This window comes from Polyodon spathula, chromosome 7 (genome assembly GCF_017654505.1).
Source record: "Polyodon spathula isolate WHYD16114869_AA chromosome 7, ASM1765450v1, whole genome shotgun sequence".
Taxonomy (NCBI): Eukaryota; Metazoa; Chordata; class Actinopteri; order Acipenseriformes; family Polyodontidae; genus Polyodon; species Polyodon spathula.
Window position 1 is genome coordinate 55,092,020 of NC_054540.1, and position 19,289 is coordinate 55,111,308.

At 43.2% G+C, this 19,289-nt stretch overlaps 3 protein-coding genes across 7 annotated transcripts; 1 reads left to right on the plus strand and 2 right to left on the minus strand.

Annotated features, from left to right (window-relative positions):
• The first annotated feature begins 270 nt into the window (after positions 1-270).
• On the plus strand, positions 271-5,451 carry LOC121318853 (PDZ domain-containing protein 11-like). 2 transcript variants are annotated; one of them, XM_041255975.1, is made up of 6 exons: positions 271-387; positions 1,438-1,559; positions 2,049-2,189; positions 2,324-2,422; positions 2,789-2,849; positions 3,146-5,451. In XM_041255975.1, the coding sequence occupies exons 2-6, from the start codon at positions 1,470-1,472 to the stop codon at positions 3,178-3,180; spliced, it is 426 nt and encodes a 141-aa protein (XP_041111909.1). In that variant the 5' UTR covers positions 271-387; positions 1,438-1,469; the 3' UTR covers positions 3,181-5,451. The 2 variants fall into 2 exon arrangements, with proteins under 2 accessions (XP_041111909.1, XP_041111910.1); XM_041255976.1 differs by lacking the exon at positions 271-387 and adding an exon at positions 408-528.
• LOC121318852 (START domain-containing protein 10-like) lies at positions 5,438-8,918 on the minus strand. The gene is made up of 6 exons (XM_041255974.1): positions 8,341-8,918; positions 7,521-7,668; positions 7,113-7,216; positions 6,874-6,991; positions 6,622-6,674; positions 5,438-6,268 (listed from the first exon to the last, which is right to left on the minus strand). The coding sequence occupies exons 1-6, from the start codon at positions 8,527-8,529 to the stop codon at positions 6,041-6,043; spliced, it is 840 nt and encodes a 279-aa protein (XP_041111908.1). The 5' UTR covers positions 8,530-8,918; the 3' UTR covers positions 5,438-6,040.
• Positions 8,919-9,688: 770 nt separating this feature from the next.
• LOC121318851 (ras-related protein Rab-6A-like) lies at positions 9,689-19,272 on the minus strand. 4 transcript variants are annotated; one of them, XM_041255973.1, is made up of 8 exons: positions 18,989-19,266; positions 17,425-17,483; positions 16,766-16,819; positions 15,347-15,452; positions 14,608-14,719; positions 13,139-13,232; positions 12,553-12,619; positions 9,689-12,099 (listed from the first exon to the last, which is right to left on the minus strand). In XM_041255973.1, the coding sequence occupies exons 1-8, from the start codon at positions 19,062-19,064 to the stop codon at positions 12,035-12,037; spliced, it is 633 nt and encodes a 210-aa protein (XP_041111907.1). In that variant the 5' UTR covers positions 19,065-19,266; the 3' UTR covers positions 9,689-12,034. The 4 variants fall into 4 exon arrangements, 3 of the variants coding, with proteins under 3 accessions (XP_041111907.1, XP_041111904.1, XP_041111905.1); XM_041255970.1 differs by lacking the exons at positions 13,139-13,232; positions 15,347-15,452 and adding exons at positions 13,948-14,041; positions 16,219-16,324 and having other exon boundaries at positions 18,989-19,264; XM_041255971.1 differs by lacking the exon at positions 13,139-13,232 and adding an exon at positions 13,948-14,041 and having other exon boundaries at positions 18,989-19,263.
• Between the last annotated feature and the right edge of the window lie 17 nt (positions 19,273-19,289).

A 19,289-nucleotide genomic window follows, 5' to 3' on the forward strand; every position in this document is an offset into this window, starting at 1 on the left:
AATCTAATATAAATACGTATCTTTCTTTAGCCCAGATGTTAACTGGGCATACTGTGCTGTTTTTATCATGGTACAGAATGCAGTCACACTGAGTGTAAACACAGCATAAAGCTTAGAAAGTATGCGAAATGGCTGGTGAAAGCCAAGGCAAGCAAGCACAATCTCAACCGCTATGCAGTCCCTCCAAGCAAGGGCGTGTTAAAGTACTATAATGTGTGTAGTTAATCAGATTAGGCGTCGACACTCTCTGATCACATGACAAGGGAGGAGCGACATGATTCCAGCAGCGAGGCTTCAGTAGTAGTTACGCAACCAAACTGTTCCAGCTGATGAGTTTTTTTTTTTTTGCGGAGACAGAGCGACTTACGCTTCAAAGTGAAGAATACGGTAAATTTCAACTAAAACAAAAACTAACAAAAATACAGCGACTGACGGACGTTGGTTTCGTCTCCAGATACACGCTGTTTGTCGGGCAGAGGTTCTGTCTCAGCTCGGTTCCACTGTGCAGTGGGCGATCGCCCCGGATCGGTGAATGAGATTTTGCAATTGTTAAAATGTGTAATTGCTTGTCACATTGACAACCTCGTAGATTTGTTATACAGATGTATAAATCGGGTTGCTCGACTGAATTGAAAGGCGATACTAACATTGAGTGAGGCGGAATGATCTAGGACGCTTCTATTTTGTTATACACTGTATCAAAAAGCGTACAGTGCTGTATTTAAGAATGCCCAGCCAGGCACACCCTTAATTACTAGTGTGCTACTGCACTAGGTTGTGTTATGAAGCATGCAGTACACCGCTTTTGGCTTTTAACGGCCTATACTGTAATTGCAGTGTACTCAAACCTGACGTCATCCAACACCGATCTCAACATTAACTAAATGTACACTTCACTTTGTAAACCGCAATGGCTTCAGTCGCACGTTTGCCTATTAGTATCGTATATCGGATGTTTTGAGTGGAGTTATCATTCGTATTTTACTGTCGCGAACTGCAGTTCTCTTTCCTAGTTCTGTATCCAGGTCGCCAGTGAAGGAGTTATGCAGTTTTGATTTAGTTTAACACACGGCATGCCAAAAAAGCACCAGATCTATGGTTGTGGTAAAATTGCTTCTTTTCTGCTCAGTATGTGTTCTACAAGTTATATACAGATAGGAACTGAAAATGATATTTTAGAGCCATATTACTTGTGATTGTTAAACTGCTTTCATTTGAAGCCAATTTAATTGCCTAACAGGAACTTCAATTTAAAAAAAATGTGACCAGCGTGATGAACTAGTTTTCACAGAGCACTGCTAGTTTTGATCAATGATGTGTTAGAATTGATTAAAAGGGAACTGGAATTGATTTAAAAAATGAATTAATCCCAACCTTGAAACCCCTCCCTTGTGGAGTGTAATTTAGATTTTGAATCAAGCAAATGTTGCTCGACAGAATGAAAATATAACCAGTGTTGTGGTGTTGCGATGGACCCCAAGATCGACGACGACTACCCCCTTCCTGTGGTCCTCCTGCCCTCCTACGAGAACCCGCCTGCCTGGATCGCGCCACAAGAGGTATGCCACCCTTAATCCACAAGGCTTTTAATCAGCGTGGAAGGAAACAACAATGCCAGAACAGAAAACATCAAAGCTACAGTAACCTCTGAGGCTGGCTTATGAGATGAAGGCTGTCTGCTGTCACGAGCTGAAACTCGAGGATTTGACAAAAACTGATCTAATCAAATTTAATTTCATTAAATTAAAGCACTTAGACTCGGGGCATTCCTGAAGACATCAGTCTGCTTTGTAAATAACAGCATTATGCAGCAGTTAGTGATTTTGTCAGGTTGTTTCACAGATCACATTATACACTATTTTTGGACTGCTTTAGCTAAGGTCAGATTAGGTAGCAATAATCGGGGTCTGTGAAACTCGGCACTTAATTTGGGAGGCAAAGGAAATCCAGCTGGCAGGGCAATCCTTTCAGTGACTGGGACAAATGGATGCTGGCGATGGTGCAGTGATGGACCCGAGATTCAGCCCTGTCTGTCCCTCTGTTCACAGCGAATTCAACACTCTGACTACAATAATGAGCTGACGCAGTTCCTGCCCCGCACCATCGTGCTCAAGAAGCCCCCCGGGGCACAGCTGGGCTTCAACATTCGGGGAGGGAAAGCGTCCCAGCTGGGAATCTTCATCTCCAAGGTAAGGTCTCGATAGACCCCTATGGCGCTCCGGTAGACCCCCATTCGGACCGAGACTCCAATGTGTCGATAGTGGCGTGCTCTGTTTCCATGTCTCCCTGTTGATATTGAACGGCCTCTCTTTCTTGTTCACAGGTAATCCCAGACTCGGATGCACACCGTGCTGGGCTGCAGGAGGGGGATCAGGTCCTGTCAGTGAATGAAATTGACTTCCAGGACATTGAACACGCCAAGGTGAGGGAAACACACTTGGTATTGGCCTCTTCCATTGTAATCCGCCCTGTGTTCTGGCCTCAGTCTGCATTAAGGACAATCGGGTCCCTCGTATTACCTTGTGAACAGTTTATTTTAGTCAACCTGTAGACTCAGTTGAGACTTGGTTCACGCTGGGAGAAATGCAATCAGTTCACAGCATAAATGCCAGACGCCTGGCACCTGGCCATTTCAATAATAAACCCAAACAAGGGGCGTTCTGAAACCCAGCACTGGATGCAGGACAGGAGTGCTCACCCAGAACAGTTTCCCAAGCAGGGTTTTGAACAGTGACACAGGAAGATGTTGCTGTTAAATAAATCCAAGCCGTGTTTCCTCTCCTTTCAGGCTGTGGAGATTTTGAAGACTGCCCGTGAAATCCTGATGAGGGTGCGCTTCTTCCCTTACAGTGAGTCCCACTTCTACCTCTAGTCAGTCTAACTACCTCCTGTGCCATCGGGGTTTGAAAATCCCATGCATTCGGTGTGTCTGTCCTGTGATCATGTGTCATCTGGAATGTAATGTGTTTACTGTGGGAGCCCGAGTCAGCTGATGCAGGATTCTCAGTTAAATCCCCCTGCTGTACAGATTAGTCTTTCACCATTCCAGGGAAGGGTCGCCCATGCTTATAATATATTTTATAATATGTGGGGAATGATAGAGCAGCCACCTCAGTGTACGTTTCCCCTCTATTTTTCTGCCTAGACTACCAGAGACAGAAGGAGAGGACGGTCCACTAACAGAAGAGGTGATTGGAGTAACTGTGCCCGTGGGAAACACAGCTTTGCCTTGATAGTGAGACCATGGGGCAGCATTGGGGGCTGTGGGTGTTACTGGCACACTCGCACACCCATTGGTAACCATGCTGTGTGAAGAACAAGGCATCAGTGGCACTGCAGTTTAGCTGTCTTCAGTCATTCCTTTTCAGTGATTGGTTAGGAGGGAAAGCAGCTCATTAATAGTACCTGTGAGGGGGCGGGGCTGCTGACTACTACTCCATTATTAATGAGCTGTGATTTCCTATGAGCCAATCCAGAACATGAATGCTGCTCCAATTCTGAAGTCTGCACCTGGTGTTGCAGAGACAAAATAAGCAATCGGCTACACATGATATAGTTTTTAGGTACTAAGAATAAAATCAGATTTTGATCATATTGTAGTATTTATTAAAATTAAAAATTATTTTTAAAGGGATGTTTACAGGAATGTAGACTGTGTAGGGCATTAGTGGGCTGTGGTTGTTTCCTGGGGAGGGATGTGTTTTACTAATTTTCTTGTTTCACCTGCAGTGTTCCTCTGTCCTATTAAGTGCATGGATAAATATAGTTACAAAAACACGCTGCTTTGAGGGTGATGCATTACTCTTGTCATTTTTAAACTGGTGCCCATGACAACAGTCTAGTGTTTCCAAATTAGCAGTCCTTTTAATTGGTTCCTGTTTGCTGCTTAATTGTTGAGCAATTAATTAATTTGTTGTTCCAGCTGATGTACAGGATAGAATTAATAGAAGTCAGAAGATTCCTTCTAATAAAACTCCCAATTCTACTTGGTTCAGAAAATCACCAAGGGTCATTATTGCCTTTTAAGCCTCCACTGGGCCAGAGAGATCAGTTCATTAATGTTGAGTGGACAGGCTACTGAGGAGACCTGTGTTTGACAAGGATGGACAAAAGAAAGCCTTTTCATGAGTACTAGTTTCATAGGGAGAGGAGATGGCTAGGGGGAATGAACACTATCTTTCTAATTCTAATGGTATTTTCACTGCTGTATTTTACTCTGTTCTGTAGGTTTGTTTTTAAATGGCTTATTTTGATCGGACAAACTACACTGGAGCCACTAATTACCCGGTATATTAACTAAAGAGCATTTACATACAGAGGAGTTGTGTAAAATGATGCGTTTGTGTTTCCTCTTGCAAACTGGAGTAAACACTGAATAAACCTGCCCCATTTTAACAGTCAACACAGCGTGCAGTCCTAACATTTCCAGAACAGTTCAAGCACCTGGGCAGATCCACTGGCTGCACACAAAAGTTCTGTCCTGCATGTGTCAATCCATCAAGATAAATAGGATTTTGCATAATTCAATTTGGTTATGGGAAAAAAAAAAAAGCAAAGCGGCATTACTTGTAATCCTCTGTTCTTTTTCGTTGTGCAAATGTTCCTATTGATACATTCTTCACAGTCAGTCTAGTAACATTGCAGAGTCAAGCTAAAAATAACCTAGGTGATACAATAAGCCAAAAGCGCTTTCCAGCAAAGACAAATCAATGTTGTTAAGTCCCTTTGACATACTCACTGCGAAAAAAGAGTGATGCTGAAGACTTGTTCTACTACCCCTACCTTTTTCTCTTTGAAAATATGTAGTATTTAAAATTTGAGCTTAAGTAATAAATTATCCTTGTGTGTGTGTGTGCGTGTGTGTGTGCATAAGATGGGAATCAAATTTTTCTAAAGCTTAATGCTACCGAGATGCAATAAAAGGTTATTGTGCTGCATGGCACAGCATGTTAAGAGTAATGACGATGACAGCAGTGTGTCTGGCTGCCTTTCAGATCTGATAGGAGTGCTCAACAGTGCCTTTATTTCTTGATTCCAATACCCCCTCGCTTTCTTTTTGGACCCTGCAAATCTGTATCACAAGAACAGTCCAGGACTGCTGACAAAAATATACTATTACATTTTGGACATATATACTTTTTCAGCATCCTAATGTATGATGTGTTTCTGTTTTAAGTCAGCATGGTTTGAACAGAGTGGAGTCATTCTCTTTATGGGTGTTTGCAGAAACAGTGCTGTCACATAAAATTTAACTATTAGGTTGTGCCGAAGTCTAAGCAGCAAGGGATCATTCCAGTGCTAGGCACAGGTCAGAAATGAATTTTGCATGGAATATGATAGAATCTCGTTTTTAAATATTCACTGTTGTTTAATCTTTCTCGCTTGTAAAACTGTATCGGATCACTGACTAATGCTATTATAACACGAAATGAATAAAGACTTTATTCTGTATTTTATTTACTCTATACAGGTTGACTTTTAAAGAAAAAAATGCCAAGGTTGTTTAAATACGGTGGAACATTACGCAACCTATATATTTGCTTAGAAGTTGGGTTCAGTTTTAGTAATATTAATGATAAAACAGATTATTTGTATCACTATGAAATTAAAATAAGGGTGTGTTTTCTCAGTAGTTACAGTTTCAATGTGATTTTGTTAAATCTTCTAGTTTTAAAAGCTTCTACAGACCCAGCCCTTTTAAATGAAGTCACACACTTTTAATAACGACACAGTACTTAAGGCGTGGTTAATATTTATGGAATCAGAGAGACTTGGAGTCTTTTTCCTCCATTGTAAGAGAGCTTGTCACTTTGTGACAGTGCCAGGGACAGTAGAACTGGCTGAACATCATTCTTTCTAACAGTGAAGTAAACTGCGCACCAGGAGATCTTGCAGCCAAGACTAGTCTGAAGAGTGAGAAGATTATTCCTGTACGTGTCATGCATTCCGTGATGTAACCCTTAGCAACGACTTGACAACACAATCCCAACTGTAGTCCTTCAGAGTAGGAGCTTGTGGCTTGCAGGCCTGTTCTCTCAGTTCAGTTGTGCTCTTTTTTTTCCTCTTCCCCGTCGCTCTCTCTCTCCTCCCGCACCCCGCTCTCGTCCACATTCTCCAGGGACTCTGTGCGCTGGATGTCCAGCGCTGACAGGCTAAGGAAGGGGAGGGGGGCGCTCTGTTCGGGGTGTAGCCATGGCTTCTTGTTGGGAGAGTTGCTCTGTTTCCACTCCACGTAGCACTGGCCTGCCCTGTGCATCTTCTTCAGGACCTACAGCACAGAGAGAGAAAGGGAGCGGCGTGGAGTTATTCTGTGCTCTGGAACTGATCTGATAAGAGCGTTTCTCCGGCTCTGTGATAGACCTCTGTACATAGTTACAGTGTTTGTGCCAGTTCCAGATTCCTTCAATAGTTCAGCCCCAAGGGCTTTGCAGATGTATCATAACTGGGGTAAGGGTTTTGAATGACTAATCGCGAGCTGTGCTTTTGATTGATCTCTTCATACCAAACAAAAAGGAAGCAACAGCAAAGTGTTGCCAAGGATCTGCCTGCACTGCGAGATACTGGATTTCATTATGAACTACATGAATCAGACAGAGGCTGTAGAGAGGATTGGAGATTCACCTGGGGGGCCAGGTACTGAGATGCCTTGTTCACAAACCACTTTGGGAGCGACCCTGAAACAGAGCTAGAGGTTAGAGACACACACACAGGAATACTTAATTACAGTGGGGTTACTGTTTTAGAAAATATAACATAAGCTGGATTTACTAGGAATTCACACATCAGTTCAAGCCTCAGACAGGTTCCTGTGTTCCCTGTTACAAGAAACTGCTTTAGGTTCATGCTGTCTCAGCACAGCTAGGAAGGGTGTACCTCTGGGGTCTGCCTGGCACAGGTAGGTGAAGGTGCAGCTGTTGGGCCCCGTCGGCTTTACCAGGAACCCTGTAAGAATGGAGATCGCCCGCACCAGGTCCTTCCGAGGGGGGTACTTCTACAAAAGAAAGAGGGCAGAGCTCAGCTTGTGTTTCACCGGTACAGAACAACTGTAGCTGTTTAAAACTGGTTCTGAACAACAGCATGCCAGGCAGGCTTGGATAACGTTAGATACGGACCGGGTGTTTGACAGAGTAGTTGATGATCATGTATTCGTCATCTTTCACTCGCCAGGACCTCAGGGTCACCACATCTCTGTTCTTCAGTGGCTTCGGGCACCTCCCTGACAGCAAACACAAAAACTGTCAACAACAACAGAACGAGCTGGGGGACTGACAGGTAGTGTGCTTTAGTGGTTAGGGCTCAGGGACTAGGAAGTAGTGTGGTCTAGTGGTTAGGGTTGAGGGACTAAGAGGTTGTGCAGTCTAGTGGTTAGGGCTGAGGTACTAGGAGGTAGTGTGGTCTAATCCTCAGAGCCGAGTGACTGGGAGGCTGTGTAGCTTTAATGGTTGTTGTAAAGGAGGGACTGGGGGGCAGCGTGGCTCTGATGATTGGAGTTCAGGGACTGGGGGGCAGTGTGCACTCACAGGAGTAGTACCCCACGTCTGCGTTGACGGTGATCCGTGCTATATCAAAGCTCTCTATGACGTTGGTGTCCCACTTCCTGCGGTACTCCTCATCATGAAGAACATCGTACATGGTCGCAGCTGAGACATCCTTCATTGCCATTCTGCACTGGAATTACAACGAGGGACAAGAGAGTGACGCGCAAGAGCCTAGCAACCTGTAACCCAGGGAGGTTAGAGAGGAGGGGTTGGGAGAGAGAAAGCTGGTTTATAACCGATTATTGATCGCTACCTAAATAAACACCCACTGCAATTCTCCTAAGCTCACAAGTGCAATTATGATAGATAAGGGTTGATTAATAATGCATTTTATCTGCGTTCCTGTCAGCTGAGGTTTTAATGACAGTATACTGCGACAGGAAGCACCACCGAAACCAGTCAATGACAGTATACTGCCACAGGAAGCACCACCGAAACCAGTAAAGGAGAGAGAGTGAAACTAAGATACACAGTAAGGTGCGGAGGGTCAATCTGTGCCCTCACGAACTCGTCATCAAAATCAGCTTTCCTGTGAGAATAATTCACCCTCCTTACCTGGTTTCGTTGGTTACCAAAACCAAAAGCTATTTGACCACGTTTTGTTAATTTGCACAGTAAGGTTTTGTGTATGACCACGTACTCTCGTCACTTGACTGGTTTAGATGTTTGTATGGGAAATTTTCATGAATATTCAAATACTGGTGCAAACAGGCCATGTACAGATCAATAGCACATATCTGGTACATTATTCATAAGAAATATAACTTCTAAATATTACAAATATTTATTATACTTGGCTTACTCTGATCTTGTGAATTTTCACTTGGTTCTGGCTCCGGTCGTGATGAGCCGATGCCGAGGGAGGCAAGTCGATCCAAACCTCCATGCCCGATTTACTGTATTTATTGATCCAGCCTTCCTGAGACTCGCACTGTACGCGGAACCGGGAAAAATCCGAGTCATCAGGCACTTTCACTGAGCCTTGAGCCATCTGTGTGAGTCTACGAGTGGAAAAGGAGTGAGCCAGCCCGGTGCCTAGGGAGAAGGGATGGAAAGCGACCCGGAGAAGAAAGTGGTGTTCTGCGTTCTGTCGTATCGGAACCAGGGACAAACGAAAAGCAAAGTAGTTTTTTTTTTTTTTTTGTTGTTGTTTCAGAGGAATTTGAACACGTGGTTCTGTGATCGTACCACGGAACGCATAAACTATTTTCCGTGTGTTTCCAGCAATCAACCCGCCGATTACCGCCGGCTTCCCCGGGCGTTTAGGCTGCTTTTCCCCCTGGCTCGCAGACAAGCGACACAGTATATCCGGACTCCCTGGGGGTAAACTTCCAGGAATTACGGTAGGTGCACCAGATACGCAGGTCAGAGACAAACAAGTTGCTTATGTAAGCACAATGTTGCTCTCCTATCTAAACCCGGATTAGGTATTATTCCGAGTCTGAAGACTCTACAGATAAACGCTGATCAAAACATAGCGAGCCTACAGCTTCCAGCAGGCAATCCACTTACAGCCCGTAGATTATCAAAGAGCTCCGCAGCACACCTGCCTCCGCAGAGTCCCAGCAATACAAAACCACGCGACATCGCTAACCACGCCCTCTTGAACAGGATTGGTCGAGTTGGATATATATTTTTTTTTTTCAATGGCTTTGGTAGTAACAGTCGTTTACCTGTCGCTATTGGTACGAATCGGGCCTGTCTAAAGTTGGCTTTGTGATTGGTTCATTATGAAACATAAAAAAATACAGCACAAACCACTTTAGGAGACTAGTCCGCTTCTCATTGGCGAGAAGTCCCACCTTCTAGAACACAGTTGTAGGATACAACAAAACGGAGCTAATCGAATCCCATTAATTAAATCAGACACGTAGCAACACCACCCCTGTAGCATACTTTTGCAAAAACAGGCTCATTCCATACACTTTGATAGAGGCTTGTTGGGAGCTCGGTTGGTTGGTGCTTCTGTAATCTTAACAATGCATTGCTGTTTTTACGTGGAACAGTCTCAAGTGTCCCTCTATTCAGGACAAACACACCTCCCTGTAGTACTTACTAATGAATGAGCAAAGGTCACATACATCTTCCGAAGAATCTGCACACCATCACATAAATACAGAATGTCAAATCAAGCAGAAAAATCACGCTTGTTTGGTGAAATCTCTTAACTTTATTTTGGGTGATACACTTCGGTGTTTTTTTTTGTACAGCAGGTAATAGTACATTATTCACAGAAACTTCGCTAAAGACTAGACAGCATGTTTAAAATCTAAAATTGACAGACACCCCTGATAGCACACAGCTGAACATTCAGTCAGTGACAAGTAGCAATAGTGACCAGCTTAGATATAGCTATTTAATATGTAATAATAATAATAATAATAATAATAATAATAATAATAATAATAATAATAATAATAATAATTCAATATTTATCTATATGTTTTTCTTTTTTTAAAAAGCAAAGTATACAGACCAGGGATCTAACAAACAAACTACAGCGAAGACAGATCATACCGAGTGAGGAGGTGTCTAACTACACACTGGTACACAACAGAGGCGGTGCCTGCTGTATAACACAGATAACAAACAGAGGAAAAGAAAGGACTGCATTCAAGCACAAGAGCCGAGAGAGAAGCGACACTGCCCGGGCCAGGCACAGCGTTCCCAGAAATACTGCCCGGGCCAGGCACACATACCCCGTGTTCAACTCCACCTCTCTACCATCATTTTGGTCAAGCAAATAATACAAAACAGTCAAGTATTAAAAACCAAATAAATAATATTTGTAACAATACTACTATGACTACTACTACGATTAGCAAACCAACACCTATTTTAGGCATAAGCACAGCATTTGTGTTCCTGTTCAATCAACTGGTATCAGGAACCACTTTGGGAACTCGAGCCCTCTTATGTTCTCAAGAAAACCATGTTCTTAAAGCGCAAGGCCTCGGTGTGCAAAAGCCTGCCTCCTGCAGGAGAAATAAGGGAGTGCACCCCCTAGACAACATTATGTTACACAAGACAGCTGCACTGCACAACAGGGGGTCAGTTCAACCTTCAGATTGTGTTTAACTAAGGCTTATTAAACCATGGTAATCAAGCCTTATTAAAGATTTAAAAGCTCATCAGGATAAACCATGCCTTATTGTTTCAATGGATTTTCTCAGGATTTTGCTCCTGATAAAACCACACAGTGACACTCCTAGGCTTACTGTACAGCTGCCTCTCAGCATCAAGGAAACCATGTACAGCTTGATTAGGCTGCCCATCACAAGACAAAACAATCTAAATGAATACACCCAGTCCTGCTTTGTAATGTTCATTACTTTTTACTAAAAGACTATTAGATGAACTTTTCATGACGGTAGAAGGCATTCATACATATAATTACATCCACCTAGGAGTTAAGATTGCATTGTTAAAAGTGGACTAATAGGCAACTAACACATTTAATAACCCATACAGTAATATCAATAAGAATATAGATTGCAAACCTCATCTGTGATGATGGCTTTTCTCAGGAGTGCCAAATTAGGTTTAAACTGGCAGCTAGTCGAGGGTAATAGAATGGAAATACAATCTGAATCTGGAACACAATTGTTTGCATCTTAATAACTAATGGTAAACTGGTATTAGCATTTCAATACTTTTTAAAATTATTTACCCTATTTTTGAATGAGTTTACATTTTGTTCCCCTTTACGTTAGAAGTGCTCCTCGTGAGCGCTGAGTTTTGTTACTTTACCATGTTGTCTTTTTAAACGCCTCTGCCACCTTTTTAGCTTCGATTGGGAAAAGCTGTTTGCCACTGCCTATGGTTCTCAACTCTAAAAAACATCATGCATTTAAACTGTCTGACATGCAGCTCAAAGCCAGATAGAGACATTTAAAAGAGAATACGAGTTCAATCTCAATACTGGAGAACAAAGAATGACAGCAAACAGAGAAGAGCCCAGTGCATTCTAATGCTACAGCCAGGGGCACTGCCCTATGACAAAGGAGCTGCTTTGCACAATGAACAACCACACACAAAAAAAAGATTTACTTCTACAGCAGCAGTGGCCTCTCAAACATACACATTTTTTTTTTTTTTTTTTTTTTTTTGAAACACACATTTTTTATTATAATATTTTTATTATTGTAATTCAACAATGACAAAGAGTGTAACGGCACCATTTTTGCTCCAAAAAACAACAAAAAAAAAGTGCAAGAACTGAAGAGAGGTGGGAGAAGCTATCTCAGTCTGCAATCCTAAATACGCCATGCAGTCGTAACAGATGAGATTTGAACTTTTCAGCATTTAACTTATCCGGTGGTTTTAAACTGATTAGTTTTAAAATTTAGATACAAGTTTAAATGTAATAGCACATCCACACGGTTACTCCGGATAGTCACTGAGCCGCCTGGAAGCAGGTTCTCTAGCCAATGGCGTCCGACATGGTTGGTGTAAATGGCCAATGGGAGAAGAGCTGTTGAAAAAGGGGGGCGGGACTAGCAGGAGCAGCTGGTCTCAGAGACTGGCTGTTCAGGCGGCTTCTCCAGTTTGATATCGATCACTGAGATGCATAGTTAAGGATCACACACATACACACACACACACACACCGACACACATACAACGTAAAGAGCTAAAACCGAAATGCACATTGCCTGACCCATCCAGCGAGGATGACATGTTTATTACAGTTTACTGACTGACAATACCGCACATCTATGAATGAGGGACTACCTGTGCTGTACACCGGGCCCAGTCTGAATTTCTGGAGCATCACAGGAGCGAGGACTGACTGACTGCACTCTCACTACTGTAGCCTCACCCCCATCTAGCAGTCCACTGAGCAACACCTCTGCATAGGGCCAGACTCAATAGCTGTGAAAGACGAGGGAATGTCAGGGCTGGCCAATTTCTCCATGCTGTTCACACTTTTTAAAGCCAATGTTTCAAAGTGTCTTTGGTGGAATGCCAGCTGTATTTTAAGGTCACTCCCCACCACACTCTCTGAAGGATACTGTCCTCTTTGCTTTTCTCAGGTGTGCTGTCCATCCCAGGCAGGGCAGCGGCCACACGACGGAACAACTTGGGGGAAAAAAAATAAAAATCCAACATGGTGAATGCATCGCTCAAGAGAACCCCTGGGGTTTAATAAGAGCTGTCCTCACTCAGGTGCTGCACTGTGTGTTACTGGACTAACCTGTCAACTCTGGAATCCTCCTCTCAACCTGGTTTTGACCAGAAAGGAAAGGAGTTTGGTTGTCTTGTGTAGTACTTAGTGGACAGTAGCCCACATCAATAAACCCACGGCACCTCAACTGACAGTATCTCTCTGCTTGAGAGGAGCCCACTACTGAATATTATTATTACACAGGTTTCATTTGACTGTCGATATTTCTGTATGGTGATGTAATGCTTTTGGTCATAACTATGCACACAGCTTTTTGTTTTCTCATGAAATACAATCCACATTTAAAACAACACTCACTGCACATGCAATTAGGGTTAGGGAAGGAAGGAGAGGAGGATCAGGAGGACAGTGAGGGAGACAGGCACAGGGAGAGGGAGAGGGCTGGACTGGGCAGAGGAGTTCTCAATCTCTACCTGCTTGACATTGTAGCCAGTCTTTGCACTGGTCTCAATGAACATGACACTCAGCTCCTTAGCTCTCTGCTCCCCCTCTTCTGTGGTGATTTGTCTGGTCCAGCAAAGGACAGAGACACATAGAAGAGAGGCAGGCAGGCAGACGGACAAACAAAGAACCAGAAACAAATAAAGGGGGGGGACAGAGGGAGACAGAGAGAGAGGGAGATAGAGAGAGAGAGAGAGAGTTCAGCTCATGAAAGACTAAAGTCAACTTGCTCACAGAAAAGAAAAAAAAATAGGGGATGCACAGCGTCTTGTCAAACCAGGATTGGGGTCAATCTATTTTTTTCAATTCCAATGCCAATTCTTTTAAAATCGATTCCAATTCCCCTTACCTTTCAATCAATTCCAAATCCTTCAAAATGAATTAATTTGAAGGACTTAGAATTTGTAACTGATTATAAAGGGTATGGGAAATTGAATTGATTTTAATGGAATTGGAATTGAAAAAAGGGAACTGACCCCAACCCTGCATCAAATACATCTTTTCTTTTTTTAACCCAAGATACACAAAAGCTGTACTTGTTAGAAATGTGCACTTTGGGGAAAAAAAAACAAACATGAAAAAGCTGTAAAATACATTGATGAATCCAGCTTTTCTGGCTAAAGAAAGATTCGCTTACGTACGAGTTAGGCACAGTTTTTGATGCATCTCTCTGTAACCAGATTTGAAATTTAACTGAAAGTGCTAAAAAAGGTTCGACCTCAGCAGGGACTCATTAAGCTGCAGCACTCAGCTGTGGGGGACCCTTGTGTTTGTGACCCACCTGCTTGACGTTATAGCCTGCCTTGGCGCTGGTCTCTATGTACATCACATTGAGCTCACGGGACTTCCGCTCAGCTGCCTCTATAGAGACCTGTCTACAGCAACAGTGAGGAGGAGGAGGAGCAGGAGGAAGGGGCAAACAGCAGCAAAATCATAATACAAAATAATAATCATGATAGGAACGACAAAGTCCAACAAAGAAATATAACAATGCAGACTGATAGTGAAGTTAAATAATAATAATAATAATAATAATAATAATAATAATAATAAATAACAGAGGAATAATATGTAATAATTGAAATGAAAATAAATAAAATTTAAAACAATTTAAAAGCAGGAATGGGTCGGGGCAGGACTGTGAAGATAGCAGCTCAGGTGTGCAGGCTGGTCAGCGGGGTGCTGGAGAGACCTGGGTCCCCAGGGTAGGAATGTTTCAAGCATGCTTGATCATGTTTTAAAAGCCCCTCTTTCACTGGCTCTAGTAGTTTCATTGCAGTGCAGTTATACTTCCCATTAATGGTTTTTTTTTTAGATTTTTGTTCTACTACTTCGCTATGATGCCCGCTCAAAGAAGTCAATGGCTTCAGTGTCTCAACGTAGATACAAGGTACACTCATGAGCACCCTGCTCAAACAGCCCCTGAGCACGTGCTCTTTACCTTTTATCAGCCAGGTCTGTTTTGTTCCCGACCAGCATGATAATGACATCACTTCCTCTCTCTGTTCTGACATCATCGATCCACTTGGAGGTTTGTTGAAAGGAGTTTAGGTCTGGAAGAGATGTCAATAAATACAAGCCTTATGCTCACATGCCTCCTCCACTGAGTCAGTATAAGAATACATTTGCAACATATATACACAATCATTTTGAAATAATACTTTGCAGGCTTTGTATTACCAGTTCAGAATGTAATATTGAACACAACCCCCACAAATGTCTTTCTGCAATGTCCTGTCCTAAATCTGCCAAGCCCTGCAATGAACCCTCCATCAATATAAGGCTGGGTATTAAAAGGGCTCTGTAACTATACAGCACTGAGTTCCGCCAGCCTGTACCATCACCCTTTGTGTTGTCTTCAGAGGTTATTGTTGCAAGTGTTTGTGGCTAGAAGGACAAAGATTTCCCCAGATAAGATACAGTACAAGGAAAAGGAAAGACCAGAAAAAAAAGATGACAGCACATGCCAACACCCAGACACTGCCTTTCCCCAGAGCTGCCCTCAAGATCAGCACTCACGTCTGACCGCTTTCACTTCTATTACTGTCCTGGCAAACAGGCTGCAGTCCATTAACAGCACCAGTCACTCCGAACAGCAGCAAGCCTTGCATTGCTTCCTATTGCTCGAGCGTATGATCGGACCCCTCGGATAGAAGCGGACTGACAGTGGCAGTACTCACTGGTGATGTCATATACCACAACCGCGATGGTGGAGTCGCGGATGTAGCTGGGAATGAGGCTGCGGAAACGCTCCTGACCCGCCGTGTCCCAGAGCTGGAGTCGAACCTGCGGGGTGCAGGGGGCAGAGAGAGACAGGGGGAGACAGAGATGAAAAGAGGAAAGGAAGAGGAGGAGGGGGGAGACAGAATGAAAGCGCTGCTGCCTGGATGGGACTTCCAAGGGTTGAAGTTTAGCCATTTAAATCAGGACGCTTCCTGTAACACAGAGTAATGACTGCAGTTTGTTAAGAACTGCACTGGAATACACTCAGAATCATTATTTCACAAACCCCCGATTAGCACTAATCTTGGACTACCTTACCTTAGGGTAACATTAGTGCTGATCGAAGTCTGTGGAAGTAATGAACTTTCAGCCATTACATTAAGCTTACTGGTACCATCAGAACAGTCAAATACAATTTCCAAATGACATTCCTCTTGAGCTGATATCAACCTGCAGCCATTACTATGTATTCTAGAACTGAATATCAAGGGAAGGGAACCACAATTCTTATTGTGGGAGCCACTCCCATTATTATCAGTCTGATCGGACTCCACTGAGTGAAGGAACGTTTTTACAAGTGCTCAGAAATCCTTCAAGATTAATACAGCATGCTCTTGACCTATAGCATAGTGTATTAGGAGATTTGTTTGGAAGGGTGGTTAAGGTTGCCAAGCTGCACAACCAAGCTGTTAAAACCAGGTGTGGATCAGTCTGCTGTGCAAGGGAAAGTGTGTTTCCAAGCCTGAAGCAGCTCTGGCCCCTGTCTCTCTAACCCTGCACGCCAGCTCGATCGCTCGCTCGCTGGTTGGCTGGCTGGCTGGGTCCTTACTTGCGATGTCGTACACCACGACGGCCGCGGCAGAGTCGCGGATATAGCTGGGAATGAGACTGCGGAATCGCTCCTGTCCGGCCGTGTCCCAGAGCTGCAGTCGGATCTGTGCGGACCCGGGAGGGGGGGGGTGGGGGGAAGGGAAAGGGCCAACCAAAAGTAAACATAATGGAAAAAATGAACCTGAAGGCAAAGCCTACATTAAAAAATAAAAATAAAACAAAATAAACTGAGCAAAGGAAGTGTTGTAACGCAAAATAAAATGAATGAAACAAACAGACGTAAATTAACAAACCAATGATAGAGCTTCTGATGCGTTCGAATGTCTGAAAACCTGGTCATACCGAAAGTTACAGTGTGTTATGGTGCATGAAAATCAGCAGCACACACACATGCATTTTTATTCTGATCTTTCCTGGAACATCCGACTTGCTTTTATTTTCCTAAGAACTGTAGGGTTTTTTTTAACATATACTATTTTATGGGGGCTTCTTGTTAATTACATTTTTTACCAGCACCACCTTGAGAGCCGCAGTGAGGTACTTACCGTACGATCCTCTAAATACATTGTTTTTGACAGGAAATCTATTCCGATGGTTGCCTTGAAAAAAAAAAAAAAGTTAATTTACAAATGTTAGGTGACGGAACAGACACAGTGTGAACAGTAAATACAATAGAAACACATTCACTGTCACTCACTCAACAAGACAGGCACAGACCAGCCCTGCACAGTGACAGCATTCACAGCAAATCAGCTCTCCTGTCAAGTTAGCCGCATAGCTTCCCATTTCAGGCTTTTAGTAAAATTTATATTGTGAATTCAATGCACAACACATCCCTCAATACCTTTTCAACGAGTAGACTAAACAGAGAGAGATTTGGGATAAGAGATGATCAGATTGACCCATCTGTACACAAACAGCAGAACCATGCCTGCAGTCTGGTTCTAGGATCTATCATGGAGCTTTTACGGTTTTGAAGATTTTTCCCTCTCTGAGGAGACAGACTTCATGTAACACAATACAATGATAGCTTAATTCACGCTATCTTAACAACCACTAAAAAAACTATAAAGGGTCATCTTATCAGCTCTCATCTGAAGTGCGTGAGGTTTATTGTTCGTTTGCTCAGACTGAACGAAGCAACATATATAAAATGGTGATTAATCGGCATGCATTAGCTAGTTTGACTGTGCTAGTGTCTTACCTGGTAGGTATTGTCAAAGCTGTCGTACATGAATCTGGTGATGAGGGAGGTCTTCCCCACTGCAACGAGACACAAATAATGCACTGGAACTGAGATACTGGTCTACTCAGCTTTATGCTAAGAATCTATACAACTGTGATCCATAAATATGAAAGAACAGTTAAAAAATATAGGCGCATTACATGATTCCAAAACTTTTGAATTCTCACAAAACATCTGAATTCTAATATTGGCTGTTGCATATACTTGTATGTGTGTACTAGTTCACGGCTACCCCACTATGAAGGTTAGTGGAAGTTACAAACTTGAGCTTAGTGATTTTGTTGAAGCAGAGACGTAGGAGTGTTTAACAGAGCTCTAGGTGTACTGTAACTTCTTAAACAGTGGTGTAAAAAACTGGAGAGGTCTTTGTACACTGAGACCAGCAATAGGGACCTTTCAGTGTAGTTTGGGGGTCTATATACTTTGCACACAAGCAACACTGGCAATTTGACTTGAAACCTTGAAACCCAGGATCACATTTATGCAATTATTTTTGGGAAGAATGCTGGTGTTTATATGGAGTCCCCGACAAAAACTGGGTTCAATCTGGTGTTAGGCTTTGACAATTGCTTGTTTTTCAACTATACATATTATATATATATATATATATATATATATATATATATATATATATATATATGATATATATTTTTTATATTGAGTTATTTTTTTATATACAAATCTCTTATCAGGGAAGCTGGTAACTAATCCAGTAAAGACGATCTTATATCACTCTTATTTCGACTTCACTGTTTGGCCCTGGAGTCTGTGAAATATATCCCTGCGGTGCTGATTCCAGAAGCTGGCAGTCAAGGGCGTTGGATCCCTGCTGCTGTCCACTATGAGTCGTTATGTGTGTGGGGTTGTGTGGGGTGGTGTGGTGTGGTGTGGTGTGGTGTGGGGGGGGGGGGGGGGGGGGGGGGGTATATAAATTTTTTAATTTTATAACACAAACTGTTTTTTTTGTTTTTTTTTTGAGAGCGAAGATGCTCGTTTTATTATTTCAGGCAAAATAACATAAAACAAAAGCGCCTGGGCATTTTTCAGAATTTGTAATTTAGAATAACCCCCTTTCCGTTTTGTTATGATTCCCGGTCACACCCAAAATGGGCTGCATCTCTGCTAAGACATTTAGGTTATGGAGATCACTGTAAGAATTTTAATTATTGATCTTAAAGCAATGGATTACAACCTCCGCGTGAGAGGCTCTCTATACCCCGACTTGCCAACCCCCAGTCCCCGAGTCTGTATCTCTGTCATGCAACACCTCTCCCGGTCCGAATCAGCTGGGAATCACAATCCCCACCCTCTCTCCTCACAACACAGGCAAGAGCAAGACATCGCTTTATTCTTTTACTGGGCCCGAAACCCCGACTCTCTCCCCGATATCACTCCGCTCTCCACAACCTTCTTCAGGCACCACACTCTCTCTGTCTCTCCCTCTTCATCAAGGTCCCCGAACCGGTAACTGATGCACGTTTCTGCAGACTCTGCCCTCTAACTCTCGATCCCCGGTACTCACCGCTCTGCTCGCCCAGGAAAACGAGCTTGAATTTCCGCAGAGGGTTACCGAACTCTCCGCCTCCGGTGGTGGACATCTTTCCTTGTCTCTGAACAGCTGTCTGTGTGAACGAGTCAGCGCCGCACAGCGGGGAGGGATGGGCGATACTAGAAGCTGGGCGAACTAAACCAGAGACGGGGCAGAACCAGGACCGAAACCCAAGCCGAGCCGAACCGGGAAAGCAGAACAAAACCAAGGGATGAAAAATACGGATGACAGCTCCGGACGCATGCGCGTCACTTCCACCAACAAGACGTGTCGG

Excerpts from the sequence above, each read along its gene's own strand:
- LOC121318853 (XM_041255975.1), top strand. The coding sequence starts at position 1,470 with ATGGACCCCAAGATCGACGACGACTACCCCCTTCCTGTGGTCCTCCTG. Across the intron at positions 1,560-2,048 it reads CCTGGATCGCGCCACAAGAG|CGAATTCAACACTCTGACTA; the intron begins GTATGCCACCCT and ends CTCTGTTCACAG. Across the intron at positions 2,423-2,788 it reads AGGACATTGAACACGCCAAG|GCTGTGGAGATTTTGAAGAC; the intron begins GTGAGGGAAACA and ends CTCTCCTTTCAG.
- LOC121318852 (XM_041255974.1), bottom strand. The coding sequence starts at position 8,529 with ATGGCTCAAGGCTCAGTGAAAGTGCCTGATGACTCGGATTTTTCCCGG. Across the intron at positions 6,992-7,112 it reads ACTACTCTGTCAAACACCCG|AAGTACCCCCCTCGGAAGGA; the intron begins GTCCGTATCTAA and ends TTTCTTTTGTAG. Across the intron at positions 6,269-6,621 it reads CTCAGTACCTGGCCCCCCAG|GTCCTGAAGAAGATGCACAG; the intron begins GTGAATCTCCAA and ends TCTGTGCTGTAG.
- LOC121318851 (XM_041255973.1), bottom strand. The coding sequence starts at position 19,064 with ATGTCCACCACCGGAGGCGGAGAGTTCGGTAACCCTCTGCGGAAATTC. Across the intron at positions 15,453-16,765 it reads TGTATTTAGAGGATCGTACG|GTTCGACTCCAGCTCTGGGA; the intron begins GTAAGTACCTCA and ends TGCACCCCGCAG. Across the intron at positions 14,720-15,346 it reads TGTGGTATATGACATCACCA|ACCTAAACTCCTTTCAACAA; the intron begins GTGAGTACTGCC and ends CATCTCTTCCAG.